The sequence below is a fragment of the Nomascus leucogenys genome, chromosome 9 (genome assembly GCF_006542625.1).
Source record: "Nomascus leucogenys isolate Asia chromosome 9, Asia_NLE_v1, whole genome shotgun sequence".
Taxonomy (NCBI): Eukaryota; Metazoa; Chordata; class Mammalia; order Primates; family Hylobatidae; genus Nomascus; species Nomascus leucogenys.
Genome location: NC_044389.1, coordinates 13,425,011 through 13,446,971, shown reverse-complemented (window position 1 = coordinate 13,446,971; position 21,961 = coordinate 13,425,011). Strand labels below are relative to the sequence as shown.

The window sequence follows — 21,961 nt, the reverse complement described above, 5'->3', positions numbered from 1 at the left end:
AGGTCATGTGAGGCTTAGTATATAATTTTGAGGATTTGGGGAGTTATCCTGTGGATAAAGAATAAAGGAATGAAGATTTGAAGTAAAGTTGCTGTGCTCAGAATTGCATATTAGAGAAATAACTTTGGCAGCTGTGGAAGCTGGATTGGGAGGAGGGTCAGGACGTGATCAGGTCATTGGCCTTTGATTGCAGTATTCCGGGTGAGAAATGTTAAGGGCCCGGGCAGAGATATTTTTTCTGGGAAGTACAGAGAAGCATTCAGTTGTTTAGAAGGTAGAATTGATAAGATATGGACTGATAGAATGGGGATAAGGATGAGCCTGAGAGAGGGCAGAGTCAGGAGTGACTACCAGGTCTCTGGTTTAGGTGACTGGGCAGAAAATGGTATGGTAAGTGTCAGGTGCAGGGGCTCACACCTGTAATTCCAGCATTTTGGGAGGCAGAGATAGGAGGATTGTTTGGGACCAGCCTGGGCAATTGAGTAAGAACTGTTTCTTCAAAAAATTGTTAAACTAGCCAGGTATTGTGGCACATGCCTATACTCTTAGCTACTTGGGAGGCTGAAGTGGGAGAACAGCTTGAGCTCAGGAGGTCGAGGTTTCAGTGAGCCATGATTGCACCACTGCACTCCAGCCTGGGCAACAGAATGAGACCCTGTCTCAAAAAGAAAAAAAAAAATAGTGTGACAAAATTGAGTTGGCAAACACAGGAGGCTAAATGCTGTTGAGTGGGGAAATGGTGTCACTTTGGGATATGTTGAATTAGAGGTACTTTGGGACATTCAGATAGTGATTTCCAGAAAGTAGTTGGTCTGACACTTGGGAGAAAATTATGGGCTAAAAATACTGATATTTATGATTGAAGCCATAAGAGTGGTGAGCTTGTCTAAGGAGTAGATGTAACATAAGGAAGGGCTGAGAGTAAACCTCGAGAGGAGTAACCACAAGCAGGTAAGAGATATGTTTCTTTTTCTAATGGCGCTTTCCTATTCCATCACCACTGGAATCACATGCAGGAAGACAGCAGATCTTGTATCTGGTTTCTTTGTTCAGAGGTATTGTGGTCAAACTTATGTTTCGGTGATAAGTTTCAGTTCTCAAAGGATTCAGAAATTTAGTTAAGGGTCAGTTGGTTATGAGTTTTGTGTTGGGTTCTAGTTTTTTCAGTACTTAACCAGCTGTGTGACGAGGGATTATTTTTTAAAGTTTGGAAAAGTTCCCATACTATTCAGCATTGGTTTTTAATTTCTTTTCTTAATCTGATAATATTTGGGTGAGCTGGCAATTTATTACTGTAAGAAGAACAAAGGGAAACAATCAGAGTTGGCTTTCATCAGCTTTTTATTTCTTTTAAGCCTCTTTTTTATTCTATTCTTGACCTGGTTATCATGCAGTGAGTGATGGTTATCCACAACTGGGATGTTAGTTCTCATAACAGTTCCAAAATCCAACAGCCTTCCTTGGTTACACAGCATGGAAAGAGTTCTACCAGTGACATGATTAGATAAAGATACTGAAAGCGTGTCTGGACTTTAACCTCTTCATAGTTCATTATGAAAGCAACATTTTCGTATAGGAGTTGTACATAAAATTGCAAGTGCCTATTTTAAAAGTTGTTTGTATGAAAAGTTAAATATTCTAAATTTAAATAAAAATGTAAAATAGATGAGAGTATATTATAGCATTTTAAAAAATGTTTTGCATTGATTTCCAAAATCAACTTTACATGGTTGGTTGTCTGGAAGGACATATATCCATCCAGACAGTAAAATAACGACCTTAAATGTGTGTAGATTAGAAAGGTAAGTAGGAATTAGCCTGGATCATCAAAATCTACAAATAATCAAAAACCCTTTACTTGAGTGTTGAGGAATTTATTTGAGCTTATTCCTCTTGCAGCCAACAAGCATTGGGAGAACCAAAAGACCAAAGAGGGACAAGAGAGAGAATAGAAAAAAGTAGGGAGAACTGTAGTAATATCAATAGCTAAAATTTATTGAACATTTACTCTTTGTCAGTGCTGTACCAAGCACTTACATTTATTGTCTCATTTAATACATTTGATAACCATAAACACCAAGTTTATGATCTCATTTTAATGACAAGGACACTGAACAGAGAAGTTAAGTAATCATGTAAGATCACATAACTTAGTAAATGCTGGAGCCAGCAATCTGGATCAAGAGCCTCAGCCTTAACCAGTAAGGCGTGTAACTGTTCTAGTGAAACTACTGTCTCTTCTTTAAATAGCTCCTAGATTATTACCAGTATCCCTGACTATTGAATCTGACTTGGAAAGAGAGATGGCGACAACAAAAGCTACCTTAAGGAAAAATGTAACAGAATAACAGGAACAGACAAACCTAGATTAGTAAAAAGTCAGAATTTTTTTTTTTTTTTTTTTTGAGACAGGATCTCGCTCTGTCACCCAGGCTGGAGTGCAGTAGCACCATCATGGCTCACTGCAGCCTCAAACTCCTGGCCTGAAGCAATTCTCTTGCCTCAGCCTCCCTAATAGCTGGGACTATAGGTGTGCTGGGGCCTCACTAACTTGTTGACCAAGCTGGTCTCAAACTCCCAAGCTCAAGTGATCCTCCTGCCTCGGCCTCCCAAGGTGCTGGGCTTACAGGTGTGAGCCACTGTGCCCAGCCAAAGTCAGAATTTTACATCATTTTAAAATAGGTGTAGTGGTGCATGCCTGTAGTCCCAGACACTTAGAAGGCTGAGGCAGAAGGATCACTTTGAGCCCAGGAAGTAGAGGTTGCAGTGAGCCATGATCATGCCAGTACACTCTGACAGCACAAGACTCTCCCTCTCTCTCTCTCTCTATATATATATATATATAATTTTAGTATTTATAAGTATCTATGATAAAACTCAGGACCTGTTAAATTATAACAAGTTCTGAATTAGTAGGGCCTGAATTACTGAGGTTTTTCTCATCCGAGGAGACCCTTCCCTGCCAAAACCAAGAAAATAAACTACAAAAGTGTCTGCTGTCCCAAAAGTCCACATTTTAAAATACCTGTTCTTCTCTGGGAGGTGGTTTAGCCCCCTAAATAAGAACCTTGTGCATTTGAAGACTCAAGTTCCCTATTAGGGGTATGAAAGTGGAAGAATCAAAGAAAGCTTCAGTTCTTTATCCTTCTAAACTTCATCTTTCAAGGCAGAGTAGCACTTTGGGATGACTGTGGCCTTCGCAAGGCCCCAACTTATGTAAGATCACTTACAAGTCACACATAATAGTGTCATTTTTCATGACCACCCAGTTTCAGACTTCAAGCTGATGTATCCACTAAGCTTGTTCCTTCCATTATTGCCTTGCCAAGAATATCTAGTCAGTATTGGTCTCTCCCTTTCCTAACTACCCCTTTTTATTTATTGTATGTACTAGATGGTGTAACATTTGATTGCATTTAATCAATTGCTTTTTTTTTTTTTTTTTTTGAGACGGAGTCGCGCTCTGTCGCCCAGGCTGGAGTGCAGTGGCACGATCTCTGCTCACCGCAAGCTCTGCCATCGGGTTCATGCCATTCTCCTGCCTCAGCCTCCCGAGTAGCTGGGACTACAGGCGCCCGCCACCACACCTGGCTAATTTTTGTATTTTTAATAGAGACAGGATTTCACCATGTTAGCCAGGATGGTCTCAATCTCCTGACCTTGTGATCCACCCGCCTCGGCCTCCCAAAGTGCTGGGATTACAGGCATGAGCCACCGCACCCGGCCAACTTTCTTGAATTACACTCTATTTGTATTTATGAGTGTGCATATTTTACCTCCTCAAAGAAGAGCTCTTTGAGATCAAAGAGCCATGTCTTAGATTCTGTAATTGTCGATTTTATTCCTCTGAGTACTACTCACAAGGCTGGGCACATACAGGTGCTTAATGTAAATGCAGGGAATGGAGGCTGCTGCCTGAGATTTGATCTCTCCGCTCCTACCCCATTTAGCCATCTGGAAAGGAGTCAGAGGCCACACACTTGAGAATCTTATTTCTAACATGAAGGCTAACCATAGGTCTTCCCAAGTCAATTCAGATTCCTGTTCATTGCAATTTGCTAGTATATCTGTCACTCCAAAATATGTGAGTTAATATTTTGGTTTTTGTGGGAATCAAAAGAGAAAAAGCCTGTGGAATCTACTCAGAAATTGAAAGTTCTACCCTATGTTACTTAGGTCCCAAGTATTAATATTTATTTCCTCATGAAATGTGAGGTCTGGAGAGCCTCACTAATTCCTTTATAAAAGTTTTGATTCACAGCCTAGTCCAAATAAAATTAAAATTACTGCTACCCAAACAGGCTGCTGGACTGTGACATTTACCATATGAAAAACCCATCTCTTCCCAGGCTTCATGGAAAGCTTACTTCCTAAAGAGGTATAATGGTGGTCAGTAACATCATCTATTGAAGAGCCTTGACAGGCTAGTGGGGAGAGACCTGGAATCTCAATTAGAGAAATGGAGTGAAACTCAAACAGTGGGATTTAAGGCCCAAATAAGGACTTTTAAAATTTACGATATACTCTATGCTGTATTCTAACAATATTTTGGAGGGACTGATCAGGCTTCTTTTCTCAGGTGTTCCCTGAGGCTGTGTTTTTTTTTAAATCATCTGAATGTATTTCATAGTTTCAGATGGCCATACACATCTGTGTGAACCTAAAACTCCAAGCTATGGGGAAAGTAAATACAGATATTAAGTGTGAGAAATGTGACCCATGTGCTAGAGCCACACAAGTTTTAGAGCTCCTCATTCCCCTGTTGGTCATTTTCATCCTATATAGTACACAGCATGTGAAAGGCTAGATGGAAAATATGCCGGAGCCTGCAAATGCATTTATGAATCACAAGAGTTTATGAATTATACATATAAAATGGCTTGCCTTAGGTATTTTATGGAGGCCTTAGTATATCCATATATTTCCTTCTACAGTGAGTGCATTTTGTGAGTTTCCAGAAGATCCAGAAATTCTTCAGAAGCTGGGAATATTCACAAAAGGGAGATGCAGGTCTGCATAGATGCTAAGAGCTTTAAAATTCTAATAATATTAGGTAGCACAATAGAGACAACAAAAGATGAGTCTATGTCTATCATTTAATGAACTTAATGGTTTTTCTTTTAAAAATAGTGACATGTACTGCAATATGTGAGATGATGTTACATGATATCATTTTTACATGCCTTAAATTGATAGGGTAGTCACAATCTGGCATATGAGATTTTTCAGAAATATTTATAAAATGAACTGAATGTAAATACTGTATTTGACTATGTTTAACTTCTTGTTTTATATGTATTAAGTAGTCAGTAAAGACAAATCAAGACATATGATGAAGACATATGTGATTTAATACTTGCTTTTAAAAGTTAATTTTTCCTTGGAAGTATGCTCTCTTACACATATGTATACCAGGTCACATGGACGCCTGTTTTTTTCCCTGCATAAGACAGCGCTTTTGGTATTGTCCTGATTCTGAATGTATGTAATCACCTAGTGCAGCTGAGAGGCCATGTACTATGGATGTTTCTTTTAGGATGTTACAGATAAATTAGACCTTTTTTTTTTTTTAAGGGAGAGCCTTGTGATAGTTGGAATTTCTAAAATGCCCTCCCCAAAAGGTCCTCGCCTAATCTCTAGAACCCACGTATATGACAAGATAGCTCTCCCATGATTGTTCTGTTACATAGCACAGTTGACTTAAGTTAGGGAGGTTTTCCTGGGTGGGCCTGAGCTAATCACATGAGCCTGTGAAGGCAGAGAGCCTTCTCAGTAGATGATGGAACGGGAAGCCAGAGAAATGTGAAGTGCGAAAAGAACTCAATGCTTCATTGCTGGTTTGAAAATCAGAAGGGCCATGTGAAAAGGAATGTAGGAGCTTCTGCAAGCAGTAAGCAGCCACTACCCTGCAAGGCAGTGGGTACCTGAAACCCCACAGGACTGGATTCCTGGCAAAAACCTGGATGAGCTTGAAGCAGATTCTTCCCCAAGATGCTCCTGATAAAAGCCAGCAGCAGACTCCTTGATTTCAGACCATTGAGAACTTGAGGAGGGAACCCAGCAGAACTGTGCAGACTTCTGACCTACAAAACTGTGAGATAATAAATAGGTTTTTAAGCCACTAAATTTTTTTTGGCAGCAACAGAAAACTAATGAAATTGAAAATTTGATGGTATTAATTTTTTTGATATAAAAAACAGCATAGGCCTCATTATCATTGCCCTCTACTGTCACATCTTTGCATAAATCTTGGAAGTTCTTGTTCCACCCTCACATTTATTTCCAGATTATGCAGGATCCCCAGATGAATTACTAGAACAATGCAGGCTACACTTCAAAGTTAGAGACTGGTAGATTCTCCTTATTTCAAGTTTCCTAAGAATCTTGTCTGTTTGAATTATGAAGAAGTCTTTTCCCTTAAGATAGAAGGATGGAAAGCCTTTGTCTCTCTTGGACTTATATGTGAAACCAGAATGATTCTTACACTCAAAAGTTACAAAATTATACTATTTTGCAATTAACTCAGATCGTGATTAGGTTTGCAGTACCTCTGAAAATTTGAAGGGTCCTTGCTGCAGCCACACTCACATCATTGGCTTGTTCATCATCAGTCGATATTCTGAGAACACTGAAGGGAAAGAAGATGGTTCTCTGTAGACCATCCCAGAATAGCTCAAATTGTTTCCCCTGGCTCAGCTAGTACACAAGAACATAATATAAAATGTTCCTTCTGCTTAGTCCCTCTTCGGGAGAAAATGTAAATAGAAGTTTTTTCCCATCACTGTGGGGTCAAGCCATGACTCCAAAAGGAACATGAGTTAAACCAGTTTCAGCCTTGGCAATAGACATGTGACTTGGTCTCATTCCTTTCCCTTGGGCCCAGCTTTCCTTAGCCACAATTTTATTTTAAACTTGGTAGCAGGAGTTTGGTTTTAATTATGTGCCTTCCTGAACTCCTGATAACTTTCAAGTTAAAAGCTTTTGTGGGGATTTTTCTAAGCCAGTCTCTGGTGTTTTGAGGGCCCTACACATTTCACAAATCAAAACCAGTCTGGTTTCTGTCCCTTTCTAGGATTGCCATCTGAATTAATGGTGATCTTCATTCTGTTCTTTTATTGGAAACAGGCCCAAGCAATGAGATTATTATCGGAGAATTTCAAGAGGTATGAAAGGAAGAAGTCTGCTTCTTAGTTTTGGGACATTTTTAAAACTATGGTCTATCTAGCTAATCATTCTTTTTACCTCTACTCTCTGTATTCATATTGGTTTCTGAGCAGCTTTTAGTCTCTTCTTCTCTAGAGTCTCATTCACATTTTCTGTTGTCCCCAGTTGGGCCATAAAAGCTGTGAAAGTAATTCCTTCTTTGAACAGTTTCTATCTAGTTCAGACACACTAGAGAGTCTCTTTAGTGGCCATCATTTGTCTTCAATAGAAGTTAGAGCAAAACAATCTTTAACAAAAACACTTAGAGAAGTTCTAAGACTTCCAGATTAGAGCATACAGCATAATAAATTTGTGAATTAACCTACCAGTTGGAGAAAAGATTCATGCCTTTTCTAAAATATATGATATCATCATGTGCAGATAAGCTATTCAGACTCTACTTACAGAGTAGACTAACTTCTGTTTTTGAGAAGAGAGAGGGAGTGTACAGAGGAGGAGGATGGAAGGATGGGACCATTGCCAGAGCATAGATAAGATGAGTCCACATTCCTAGCCTCTAAAGGATCATCGATTTGGCTGGAGTCCCTAAGCCTTGTGTTCTAGGACTTCCCCTTATTTCCTGCCCACTCAGCTGAACTCTTAGAATCCTCTTCTCTGGGAGAAGCTTCAGTGTTCATTTCCCTACCCTATGTTCTACTCGCCTCTTCTGATGTCACTTCCTGGCTCACTGTTCCCCTGAGATTACTTAGGCTAACTCCCACTCTGTCTTATCTCTTCTAGATTTACTCAGTAGTCTCCCTGCAGGGTTGGCAGTCAGCTTTCTTGAATGAAGTCGTGTTAGTCTAACAGTTGATTTGATCTGTGCTTAGTTTGAATGACAGGAGGATGAAGACAAAAAATTAAAGTTAAGTCTTCTACGTCAATCCAGCCACTCTACTTCTTTACCCAAGAAACCCCAACTTCTCTCTCCCTAAATCCAACTAGTGTTTTTTCATCAAACCCCGGATTATCTAGGGTATCAAGAAGCCAAGCAAAACAATAGTTTCTAGAGGTATTCCACCAATGAAAATTAGTTAGGAAGTATGATCTAAAAACTAAGCCATTTTATCAGAATTGGGGGAATTAAACATTAAACCCTATATACTTTTAAGCTATCTTGCATTACTCTTTTTAGGCTAAAAACCTGAAAGGAAACCATTTCTATTACAGTGAGAATAATTCACCCTTAGAAGTCCAGTTTTCTTCCGTTTTTGAAATAATATTGTTTGTATTAAGGTAACTGTGTTACCCCTACTGCATCCAAATCTCACTAATCTCTGAGGTTTTAGGAGGTTTATCTACTCTCCTCTAATTGGTAGGGTTGACTTTCCCAGGACATTGCTAAGGCTAGCCCCTGAAGGCAATAATATTTTAAAAAATAAAAAATAAAGGATTCCACATAGCTCCAAAAGTCAGGTAAAAGCTGGAGGGAATTAGAGATAGCGAGGAAAGATCAAGGATTAACTTGCAAGCTCTGTTTTCTCTAATATCTGGATCTAGGTAAATTGTCTACCGCCTTGTCTGCTGGATCACTCATCACCTACGCATTTTATAAAAGGTTACCCAAAAAGAAACTGTTAACAAGGAATGTTAACAAGCCTTTAAAAGCTAATCAACAACAGACTGTGATGTTTGCTTTCAGTTACTCCTGGCAAGCAGAAGTAAGAGTGTAGGTCATCAACTTCCTAGGTGGCTGTAGGGAACACCTCCTACAGTAAGCCTATAGGGACAAAAACTGGTATGGCAATCACAAGTGTGAGCACCATTATCATCACCTTCCTCCACGTGCTCTCATTTGTAGAAAAATTAATTTAGGCCTCTTGAAAACCCTATGGAATCTGCCTTTTCATATCCAGGAACCCTGTGGGCTTTTTCTGATTGCTGCTTGATAGTACTAACCTAATTTTTGTGTTTTTCAATTTTTAAGTGTTTGTATTTTATGTCAACCTCCTCAGTGAAGGTCATACAGTATACACAGCCATACTATACAGCCATATATCTGAAAACTTTCTTGGCTTAATTGTGCTTCCAGAACATTCTAAATGAAAAGGGTTAATGTCATTTAAAAAGTAGAGCAATGGAAATTATTAGCATGCTTTGATTTATAGATAATGGCTAAGACTGATGCCTGGTAAAATCTTAATTTCCCTGTTTTAATGGAAAAAAAAAAAAAAAGCTTGTTTCATCACCATAGAGGCAGCTGCCAGAGTCTACACAGCAGAATTTAAAACTAAAGATATAGTAAAATCTTACCCAATAAATAGGATATTTACAAAGAAGAAACTAAAAAAAAAAAAAAAAAAAAAATTCAAGTGAGGTTTCACATTTCAAGAAAAAGTCAGCAAAAAAGCATGATTTAATTGTCAGAAAGTTAGGCCTCAGTCTGCACACCATGGAGAAATGAGCTCCTAGTTCAATAGGAGGAAGAAAAGGCCCAAGGGACTGGTTTGATTGTAAACAGGTCATTTTTCCATACCTAAGACGATGTGGAAAGTACATCTTTGGAAAGAATGTCAAGAATGCTACCCCCATATGAAGGGTATAGTTTGAAGGCTGTTCTACTCAGAAGCACTGAGAGAAACTAAATGGTCTTCTAAATTATTGTTTCATTTGGTTACATGTGGACTCAATTCCCTGAACCAAAGGTACGAAGTCTTAACTTGGTACTCTAACCAGCATCAATAGCCAATATAATATTCTTTTTTTTTTTTTTTTGAGACAGAGTCTCACTGTGTCTCCCAGGCTGGAGTGCAGTGACGCTATCTCAGCTCACTGCAACCTCTACCTCCTGGGCTCAAGCAATTCTCCTGCCTAAGCTTCCCAAGTAGCTGGGACTACAGGCATGTGCCACCACACCCAGCTAATTTTTGTATTTTTAATAGAGATGGGGTTTCGCCATGTTGGCCAGGCTGGTCTCGAACTCCTGACCTCTAGTGATCCACCTGCCTTAGCCTCCCAAAGTGCTGGTATTACAGGCGTGAACCACTGCACTTGGCCTAATGCGATATTCTTACAATTTAAAAAATGAAAGCAGAGGAATGGTGGCGGGGAAGCTGACATTTTAAGAGTTCACTTCCTTGTGGTTATCACAGTTAATTCTTACTGTTAGAATAAGTGGTAACTTGCCAAGGTCACATTGCTAGATGTCAGAGCAGAAATTAGAAATCAGGTCTAGCCAAGGCCATCACACTTCTCAGAGCATTAACAATTCAGTTCACTTAGTGTTTATTGAACACCTATTGTGTTCTGGCTCTGTAGGTACTAAAAATATAATTAGGAATAAGATGGAATTTTAGGGAAACGTTCCCTCCATAACAATATGTTTTTTTTTTAAATGTATGTGTCTCTTCTGGATTTTTGTTATCAGAAAAAAAAAAATGTGTGTTTTTGTGTGTTTCTCTAACATGATCTTCCCAAAACTCCTATCTTTTAGGAGGTTTTCTTAGTTGGAGCCAATGGGTTACCACTGTTATCTCCATGTCACGTATTCTAATGTTTTCCCTACATTGCTTCAGGCGAACTTGTTAATTATGTTCACAGTGCTCTCCTGGTTCTGTCATGCAACTTGTTCTGCTTCTTCCTCAGTGCCTCCTCTACAGGGCTGTGCACACAGTGGGCTCTTAAATACAATAGATGCTTTGCATTTGCTGGTTTGGAGTTCAGGCTCAATTATTCACAAGTATTTGACATGTCACAATAAATAGTTTTCCTGGACCGTGAATTTTAATTCACCCAGATGCTAGGTCTTTTCACAAAGCTAATCAGTGACATAGCCCATAGCCCAGGATCTCAGCTTCACTTGCATACTTTTTGTTTGTTTGTTTTGTTTTGAGACAAGGCCTCACTCTGTCACCCAGGCTCAAGTGCAGTGGCACGAACACAGCTCACTGCAGCCTCGACCTCTTGTGCTCAAGTGATCCTCCTGCCTCAGCTTTCCATGTAACATGGATCACAGGTGTACACCACTATGCCCAGCTAACTTTTTAAAAATTATTTTGTAGAGATGGGGTCCTGCCATGTTGCCCAGACTGGTCTTGAACTCCTGGGCTCAAGTGATCCTCCTGCCTTCAGAGTGCTGGGATTACAGGTGTGAGCCACTGCACCCAGCCCTATATATGTGTTAGTTCTTGAAAGGTGATTAAAATTTAGTTTCTTTTTTGAAAAAAGACATCAAGAAAAAAAAAACTTCAGGTAAAGTTGAGAAAGTAGGCAATGACAGTGTAGGGTATACATATGAGTGCCACTAGAGATTAGATATATAAATGCGGGACAGGAAAAATGCCTGGAATTGTCCTGAATTTTAGATTTCCAACTTTCAGGATTCTCAACTCAATGTATGAGAATATACCATATACTTTTCTTAATGAGTCCTAATGATTCCCCCACCTCAAATGGGGGCATGTCTCCATGTTCAAAAACCTTCATTTAGTCCAGTGGTATTTAACCAGGGCTGTACAGCAGAATCACCTGGGGTACTTTTTAAAAATACATATAGGAAGGCTGCATTCTAAACCTACTGAAACAGAATCTCCAGTACTGAGGTTAGGACATGTACATTTTGCAAAAGTGTGCAGGATTATTCTGATGAGTATAACCCCTGATTTAAAGAGATTCCATGAGGAAATGTCATCGTTTATCAAGGCGACTCTATTCAGTCCTCTTTAGTCATATGTGCTGTCACTGTATACCTCTCCTGGACAGCTGTAGGGTGTGGTGTGTTGGGTTGTCCTGCTATGTTGTTTGACAAACCAGTGGCTTCCAGGGACTGTTTAATACAAAGCAGTGTCATTGAGTGACTCCTCAGAAGTTCAAGGATTCATTATCCATTTTGTAGATTATTGGACCTTTGGTTCTCTTCCTCCTCTTGTCTGTCTTGAAGATTTTGTTGTTCTTTAACACTTCAAAAAGGGAAATATTTAAGTGCATTTAAATCAATTGAATTTTTATTTGCCAGAGTTCTTTAAAAAAAAAAAAAAAAAGATAGGAGGGTAAAGGTCATCTACAGTAAAAAGTAAATGTCAAACACAGACATAAGCACTTTTTGTTGTTTGATTTGTTTACAATGACCAAGCTTACTGGTTGTATCTATAAAATTCCTTTCTTTTGAGACCTCAGAGTACCTTTTTTTTTTTTTTTTTTTTAACCAGCATCCTAGGGACTAGGATGGGACTTTCTCCCCTCTCCCTTACTCTTCTACTTTCACTAGCAACCTAGGAGAAGCTGAAGAAGTCTCCTGAGTTTTAATATTTGTAGTTGCGGTATTCACTCAGGGCAAGGTTGGGAGTTTGTGAACAAAGGAAATTAATAGAATGAATGTTGAGATCCAGAGAGGCCAAATGTCACATAGAAAGTCAGTGATAGTCACTCCTAGAACACAAGCTTGGCTAGTTAGTTGGGTGGGGAGTTGGGAGCAGTTTTTGATCATTTTACGTTTGGTAACTTGTAGTTTAAAAAGGTGCTATCCCTAATGCCTCAAATCTAGTGAGTCATGGCATACAAAGAAGTGTGAACTAGGGCTAAGTCACCTTTGTGTAGTCAATTTGATTGCTTTTCTTAAATGGCACACCCATCTCCAGCTGTGAAGTTCAGCCATCTGATTTGAAAAGTGCATTTATAGGTGGAAATAATACAAATCAGTCTCTTGCTAATGCTGTTTTCTTTTCTTTTTTCTTTTTTGTTTTTGTTTTTGTCTCCTTTCTCTAGCATGAAAGACTTTCTAGGTAAGAACTCTCCCTGTTATATATGCATGCTTAATACTTGTGAGTGAATGCATGTCTAATTAAACTTAGCTTTATATAATAATTCAGTAATGTTTCTCACATCCTTTCCGTCCTTTTCATTTCCACAGCCACCACAATAATTCAGACTTTTATTACCTCCTGCCCAAAGCAATGGAACAAGCTTTTCAGTTTACCTTCCTGCTTCCAGATTCTCCTCTTTCCAGTTCACCTTGTGAGACTTCCAGTAGATTAATTTTTTTAAAGCACCAGTGTACCAGGCACCATGCGAGGTATTAGGGAAACAACATGAATAAGACAGTATTCTTACCTTCAAATAGCTAACAAGCCACTAGAGAGACAGGTCATTTCAACAGAACATAATAACTGCCCATTAGAAGTACAGACAGGTATTCTGAGCACAGAGAAGAGCAATTAATCTAATCTGATGGTTCACATTGAGATTAGATACTGTTATTTAATAGTGGATCCAACAAAATACCTTATACCTAGATGATGCTCCGTAGTAGTTTGTTGAATGAACAAACTAAAGACCTGTTTTGCAATTGCTGAAAAATTAAAGAAGGATATCAAAACTGGGGGAATGGCCCTCTGCAGTTTTTCACCTAGTATCTAAGGGTACAAAACTGATCTTCTGAAAGAAGAAACTAAATAAAAAATAATAGACTATAGAGCCAAAAGTTGGAATCTTTCTTTTTCTACTGTTACTCTGATGGAGAAATTAAGAGATTGGGAGAAGATATAGTTATGGGACTATAGGGCAAATGAGTTTCCTTATAATTTGTTTGGTATTGAGCTGGTTCTGCCTTATTAATATATTCTAAATTTTACTTATGTTCTTCCTCTGCTTGCCCTCTCACCAGGCAGCAGCTGAGGACAAATCATTTACTTCTAACCTAGCAGAAAATTACTTAGCTTTGCAAAATTGTTGGAGAGTGGTATTTTGCCGTAATCTTTTGTGAATTCTCTTGTATTATAATAGCCATTTGTGAAAGGAATCTTTTTCCCACAGACTTCAAAATATGCTGTGAAACTGTACCAATTAAAACAGTGAAGCACTAGCTCAAGAATAAACAAAGAGACCTATGGAACACAATCCATAGCCCCCCAAAAATCACATGTATAAGGTGACTTCATCTCAGTGAGGAAATAATTATTCAATAAGTGATCATTGGGACAGTTGATTATCTGTTTGAGCAATTATATCCTTCCCTTCAGCCATACCAAAAACAAATGGATTTCAGTTTGATTACAATTTGTAAGAGAAAACTGTTTTACCATAAAAGTTAGCAGAAGAGAATATTTTATAATCTTTATATAGGAAAAGCCTTTCCAAGTGTGATACCATTACCAGAAAGGGGTCCTGATTCAGACCCCAAGAGAGGGTTCTTGGATCTCACGCAAGAAAGAATTCAGGGAGAGTCCATAAAGTGAAAGCAAGTTTATCAAGAAAGTAAAGGAATAAAAGAATAGCTACTCCATAGATAGAGCAGCTGGTTGCCCGTTTTTATGGTTATTTCTTGTTTATATGCTAAACAAGGGGTGGATTATTCATGCCTCCCCTTTTTAGACCATATGTTGTAACTTCCTGACTTTGCCATGGCATTTGTAAACTGTTATGGTGTTGGTGGGAGTGTAGCAGTGAGGATGACCAGAGGACACTCTCACGGCCATCTTGGTTTTGTGGGTTTTAGCCAGCTTGACCTGCTTTATCAGCAAGGTCTTTATGACCTGTATCTTGTGCCAACCTCCTATCTCATTCTGTGACTTAAAACGCCTTAACCGTCTGGGAATGCAGCCCAGTAGGTCTCAGCCTCATTTTACCCACCCCCTATTCAAGATGGAGTTGCTCTGGTTCAAATGTCTCTGACAATGCCATAAAGATAAAAATCATCAAATTTAATTATATAAAGTTTAAAATCTCTAAGTAAAAGACATTATAAACAGAGACAGAAAGTGAAGTGGGAAAAAATATTTGCTGCCTATATTAGTTTTAAAAGCCCTACTCTACAGGAGGTTCCCCTACTACAATAAGAAAAAGATGATTACCCTACTGAACAAAGGCTATGAATTGGCAATTCAGAAACAAAAAAAAAAAAAGAAAAATAACCAAAGATATTGATTGTTCATAATGATTTTAAAATATTAAAATTAATGACAGATACCATATTTCTGTCATAAGAACTATTTCATAAGAAGGTAACTGGACAAAGGCACTAAGGTTTATAGATAAGTCTGCTCATTTTAGCATTGTTTGTAATAGCTAAAAAATTTGAAAAATTTAAGTGTCTATCAATAGAAGATTAGTTAAATTATCTTACAGGCATGTAATGGAGAAGACTGCAGTCTTTTTTTTTTTAATGAGGCAAATGTATTTTTACTTAGATGGCAAGATGTCCACGATCATAGTGGTAAGTATAGAGAGGAGGAGGAGTTAGACAATAGTGTATGTTATCTGAATTTATTTATAGAACTATGTATTTTAACATATTAATATGCTTGACATTCTGCAAGGATATGAACTAAACAGTTAAAAGTAGTTATTTCTTAGGCAGGATTATGGGGTGACCCTTTCACTTTCTACTTTAGATACTTCAGTATTAACTTTTTCTACAACCATATATTGCTTTTATAATCAGGAAACTCAATAAAGATATTTCTATTAACAAAAAAAAAGAAGAAGAAATGTTTTGAAGAATGTGGGACTTAGCATCTCTGTGAGTGAAATGAGGCCACCATTGTCATTAGGAGCTAATTACTTTGCCTCTGCCTTCTCTGTGTCATCCTTATTGCTTCTCTCTCTTCTAATACTTATTTCAGCTTCTCCACCCCCAGCTATGGCAAATAGCTACCACAGGACAGACACATCAGATGCAGTTTTCACAGTTGTGACTCCTCAAACCATCCCAGTTCAGGATGTAGCACACTGCAGGGCTGATTTCAGTTTCATATGTGCTGCCTTTTAATTTGGAAAGAGCAAAGTCTGAGAAAAATATAAACCAGTGTTAAGGATTTAGGGTGATAGTTGTACACTTAAACAGGTAATCAGCTGAGAGATCCTTCCCTTGATGAACTTACCAGTACTGGAAATAAAACCACTATCAACTCTAAGAGCTCAGTTGCTAAAATATGTAGAAATTCTAATCACAGGCACAGCAGTCTTGATGTGGAATATGGATAAGATGGTAGAAAACTAGCTGTTTGGGTACTGTGTTGGTATCCCTAAAATGTCTGGGATTCCAGCAAACCTGTAGAGCACCTAAAAGGCATACGTACCATGCCCTAGTGGCCGTTTCATTCCTATTCAACCTCCAGCTCAGATCTCTAAGTCCATATGTTTCTGATTCATTGACAGTTCATTGTAATCATTTTTCCAAGAGCCATTGAAATTCAAGAAATCTTTACTTTTAAAAGCACACTTTTGAGGGAAGCTGTTCAATCCTAAACTAATTTGAAAAGCTCTAAGATTTAAGTCAGCACATAGGTCCAAACCACTAATTTTTCAATAAGCTTCATTCTTGGCAAATGATGGTCAGCCTCCCTCTCCAAGCTCGTGCAGTTTAGCCCTGAGGTCTGGGAATGCTGGCAGAGAGATTGAAGGAAAGAATGTTATGAGTTGTTTCTGGCCAGGGCTCCGAAATACTTCTTAGAAAAGGTGCAAACTACCCCTGAGCATTACCTTCCCCCACTACTTTGTTCTCAAAACCAATTTTTATCTTTAATATTATCTCCCACAGGTTGGAATCGGGAGGTAGTAATCCTACAACCAGTGATTCTTACGGTGACCGGGCTTCAGCAAGAGCCCGTCGGGAGGCCCGGGAGGCCCGCCTAGCTACCCTGACCAGCCGTGTAGAAGAAGACAGCAACAGAGATTATAAAAAAGTAGGGTCTTTATTCAATTTTCCGGTTCTTCAGTGACATGTAAACCTCTCAGCCTTCCTCCACCACACCCAGAAAAATTACCATAGCTCTGAATAAGCAGAAGAAAAGGCACTTAAGTAATAATAATTCCTTGCAGTTTTCTGGGTTTACTTCACCTCTCCAAAAAGCTAGATAAAGACCCCTTCATATATTGAGGTGTTTTGTTTTGTTTTGTTTTGTTTTGTTTTTTGAGACAAGCTCTCATTGTTACCCAGGCTGAAGTGCAGTGGTGCAATCATAGCTAACTGCCCTCTCAAACTCCTGGGTTCATAGGGTCCTCCTGCCACAGTCTCCCATGTAGCTAGAACTATAGCCATGCAGCACCACACACGGTTACATTTTTTATTTTTTATGGAGATTGGATCTCGCTATATTTCCCAGGCTGGTCTTGAATTCCTGGCCACAAGCAATCCTCCCACCTCAGCCTCCCAAAGTGCTGGATTACAGACGTGACCCACCATGCCCAGCCATATATTGCTTTTAGTGCAGTAAGTATATAGTTAGAATCAGATATTTAGAAGTGTAGGGAAAAGTAAGAAATTAAGAATATAAAAAGGGTGAAAAACCTAATGCTGTCTCTCTGAGCCCCTGAGAATCATTTGGTAGACTGTTATTTTTAACAAACATGTGCTTCTAATAAGGTCCTGTGAATATCAACTAAATACTACTTGGTGTTAGTGGAAAAAAAAAAAAGAAAAAGAAAATCATCATCACTTTACAGTTTATTTCCTTTGTTCTTGTAGAATAGTACCTAGCTCCAAGAGTAGACTTAAAAACCTTCCCTTTCAGGTGTTTGCAATACCAGGAAAAAATATTTTTGTAAAGAAAATATTTAGGATGGGCATGGTGGTTCATGCCTGTAATCCCAGCACGTTGGGAGGGTGAGGCGGGATGATCACTTGAGCTCAGGAGTTCCAGACCAGCCTGGGCAACATAGTGAGACCCCCATCTCTACAAAAAATTGAAAAATTAGCTGGGCATGGTGGCTCATGCCTGTAGTCCCAGCTACTAAAGTAGGAGGATTGCTTGAGCTTGGGAGTTCAAGGCTGCAGTGAGGGGTGATCGTGCTACTACACTCCAGCCTGGGTGACAGAGCAAGACCCTGTCTCAAAAGGGAATAAAGAGTGCTTGTTCTGTTAATGTTTTGTTAAGCAGAGCTTAACTAAAATCAATATACACAGTAGGCTGGTTCCAAAAAAATAATTATCTTTTTCATTGCTCTTTTAAGCAATGAAAATGTCCCATAGTAATGGCTGTTTTTCCCCCAGAGATTAACATTATTGAAGTTGGAGCATCATCATTCTCTTTCTGTTCATCACTTTGAAAAAGCAAGAGACCAGTTGGCTAAATGTACTCTGCTCCCTACACTTCCTTCATTTTCTCTATCTACCATATAGTGGTGGCTTGGGGCACAGAACCCTGGGCATTCTCATGTGATGAACTGGTGTGAATTCTAATGTGAACGCTGATCCTCTTTTTCCCCCCTCCTCTAGCTCTATGAGAGTGCTCTGACTGAAAACCAAAAACTGAAAACAAAACTTCAGGAAGCCCAGCTAGAGCTAGCAGACATAAAATCCAAGCTTGAGAAGGTGGCCCAGGTAAGAGGGAAGAAGAAGAAAAAAGATGGGAACCAAGGGTTGATGTAAGGAAGCAAACTAGACTAGGGATCTAAGGGACAGGAAGTAAGGTAGAGTCAAGATTGGGCCTTCTCGGGGCAATGAGATAGAAGCTTCTTAGATTCTAATTTATTTTAGGTTTCAATCAGTGTTTAACTTAAAATGGAAAACTGATAATTCAATGAACAATTCCTGATGGTCTGAATGCTAATAATTAATACTATGGATCATCATCTACTTATTTATTAGTAGAAAAGCATAAACCAGCACTACAAAGCTAGTCCTAGACAGTTCCTCTTGTCCTGTTCATTATGTTTCAGTTCAGTTTATCTACACTTCACCTCTTGGAGAGAGATAAGCAAGACACTATTAAACCTAGGGCAGAGAGGTAACAAATTAAGCCTAGAGAAGTAAGTGGTTTGCTTAGGCCATATAACAAATCAAGGGCAAAGGTGGTGCCACAACATAGGATTAAGTCCCAAAGCAAAGATTCTGTAGCATGTGTTATCTCCCCAAGCCACCATTCTTTTTCAGCCTACAAATAAGGAATATGAGTGGCAGAAAGACTGATAAACTATTTCCTCTCACTGCCAGGTTTGATTTAATTAGATGATGCTTTAGAGGATGCTGGAGGTAATAACCTCATCACCAGTGAAACAAACTCTGCAGCTGAAAGCTAAAGCAAGCACTGCTTTAGGTTATTGCTGAGTTATCAGGAAACCTATTGAGTTATTTCCCTCCTAGAATGCCTGGGGACTTAGAATTTCGAAAGCTGAACTGAAGTAAAAATGATTCTTTACCAGGAAGGCTTGAAATGAAAACCAGAGGTGGCTAGTCATTCTGGAAATATGACTGGCTATCCAAAAGCAAAGACTAAAATGCTAGGGTTGTACGGTACCAAATACATGGAGTTTGGAGGGCAGGGGTGTTGATTACCCTCTAAACATCCTATTGTAACCCCTCTGGAATTGGATGAGCAGGAGGGTGCCAACACTTGGAAGACAGCCCCACAGAACTGCGTAGAACTCCAGCAAGACAGCCAGGACACTCACTGTCTGGAGAAGGGCTTACCCAGGTGTAAAATGTGAACTGCCTGTCAGTTTAGAAGAGCCACCCCCTTTTTCCTGATTATAGTAACCCAACATGGCTCTACTGGGACTTTCTGAGACTTACTGCAACACAGATAGATAATAACTAGGCTTAAAGTGATTTTGTGGAATAAGAAAAGTAGGTGTCTAAATCTAAAAGAGAAAAATACACACATAGCTATAGCCCTGCCATAAGGCAGTGGGGTGGACTGAATAAATCTTAAGGTCTCTTCTCACTCCAACATTATTGAGCCAGGCAAAAAAAAAAAAAAAAAAGTCTCATAATAGACCCTCAGAAGAAATCTAGGGCTAATTTTTATTCTAAATGGCGCCACATATTGGCAGTGGTTTATAAATACAGATCTTATGCTGGTTCTTGTCAATTATTACTAGGATTGTTTTACAGAAAATTAAAGAGCAGTCATGTGAGGAACCACAGGAAGAGCAGTTTCACTTGCTCCCCACTCTTCTCAGTGGAAGCTTCTGACAGCACATGTCTTGACCTTTAGGGGTTCTCAGCATTTCCACCAGCCCATGCCTTAGAACAGTGAGCAGTCTAACAAGCTGCTGACATTGACTTGCACAGAGGGCATTGAAAATAAAATCAGCCTTTCCAGTTGCTGGGGAAAAGCATTTACTCTCTGGCCAACTGCTTTGCCGGGTGTGTCAAAATATACTTAGTTTTGCCAAATACAAGTTGTTGAAATTCATAAGCAATGGTGCTGCTACAAACCAAGTCTCTGCCGTTTACCAAAAATGGAGTTGTTTGGCAGGACAGTGGAGGGAGGGCTTCTCAGCCTCACACATTTGTATGGAGACGGTTACCACATGAACATACACAATATTTTTACATAAAAGATCCACCCCAACTCTAAGGGAGTCAAAATTAAAAACAGAACAAACAAAAAACTAGTTCTTTGTGTATATAAACCTTGAAAATCATGAAATCATCACAACTTCTACAGCTCCTCAGCTTAGGAAAGAAAGACTTATGAGGATATGAACAAGCTGTAGGATCTATTTTTGCATTTTTTTCTCATCCTTCTGCTTCTTAGTAGATGCAGCATAAAGGCAGACAGCCATGCCCTTCCAAACAGAAGGTGAAAGCCCAGGACAGGAGCCAGAATTCTGAGTTTTATTGTTAGTTCTGGCCATTCCTTAATTTTTTTTTAAAAAAAAGAAACTGCTGCAAGAAAACCAGCATAATTTCTATATTTATTTAAATGTTGTCTCTGCATGACACTAAGCAAAATAAAAATAATCACCCAGCAGTTATTAAATGTCTACTGAATGTAAGAAATTCTGCTGAGTTCTATGACCCTAAGGCCAAAAGGGACTTAAGGGTTTTTTTATTCCCCTTTTAAGGAAAGGTCATTATCTGAGGTTATTCTGTTTTTTTTGCCATGGGACTAAATCTTTTCAGCCCCTCTGCAATATTTAAGTCAAAGATGATCTAAAATAAACATTCTAAATCTTTTATTCAAATAAAATTACCTTATCTGGAAGCCCAATATATAAGACAGATGAAAGTGGACTACCTCTGTTCAAAGCAGGGCAGATGCCATGAATGGACTCCTAAGAACCCCTGAAAGCCCACCCATATATGAAAACTGCTGCTCTAAAAGAAAAATGGTATCATTTCCCAAAACAGAAAGAATAGGGGAAAGGGGATTATTTAGACAAGTGCCATTGGCCTTAGACATTCTCGCTCAGGAGCTGTCAGCCTTTTAAAGACAAGCCATTTTTTTTTTTAATTTCCTCTGGGTTGTGACATTACTCATAGAATGAAGAGAGGAGAAGAATGGTGAGATGTAAAATTGTAATTAGCATTGAAGACCTAGAGAGAGAGAGAGAGAGAGAGAGATTGTGTGTTGTACATTTCATCTTTGTAATTTCAGGGAATACTACTACTGCCTTCCCCTCCCCAGAGGGAATCCTGCAAACTTCAGAGAGGTGATAATGTTAGGCTTAGAGATCTATCAGAACCTGTTTGCTGGGGATCCCTGCTATAGGGGAAGTCCAAAGTTTTACTGTTTATTTCTAGATGTCCAGTAGTGAAGCTGAACTAGACTGGGCGTTCTACTGGCCCTGAGACAACTTAAATAACAACTGTTTTCCTTCCATTTGCACCAGCAGAAACAAGAAAAGACCTCTGACCGATCATCAGTGCTGGAGATGGAGAAACGGGTATGCGCATGTCTGTTTCCCCCTCCACCCCGTTTCATCTCTTCTTTCTGACTCTCTCCCACTTTGTTGTTCATGCCAATGGAAAAAGTCCATCTTAAGAAGGAGGGAGTTCTGCCACATTCCATTCCCAGCTTGATGATAAATTCTTTTTGTCTGACTCTAAGCAGTAATTTGATTGCTAGTCCTTTTGATTTCCTCAGATGGTCAG

The 21,961-nt window shown here is 39.0% G+C and overlaps 1 protein-coding gene across 13 annotated transcripts in view; it reads left to right on the top strand.

Moving 5' to 3' along the window:
• Positions 1-21,961, top strand: part of PPP1R12B (protein phosphatase 1 regulatory subunit 12B) — a 239,888-nt gene that overhangs the window by 194,078 nt on the left and 23,849 nt on the right. For 11 of the 13 annotated variants that reach the window (XR_004031674.1, XR_004031679.1, XR_004031678.1 and 8 more), the window contains 4 exons: positions 12,907-12,923; positions 16,679-16,823; positions 18,356-18,460; positions 21,700-21,753. Coding sequence is in view for 1 of the 13 variants with exons in the window: in XM_030818635.1 (XP_030674495.1) it covers positions 12,907-12,923; positions 16,679-16,823; positions 18,356-18,460; positions 21,700-21,753 (321 nt within the window). In the remaining 12 variants the exon portion in view is untranslated. The remainder of the gene's footprint in view (positions 1-12,906; positions 12,924-16,678; positions 16,824-18,355; positions 18,461-21,699; positions 21,754-21,961) is intronic. The other 2 variants (XR_004031677.1, XR_004031675.1) reach the window with 1 other exon arrangement.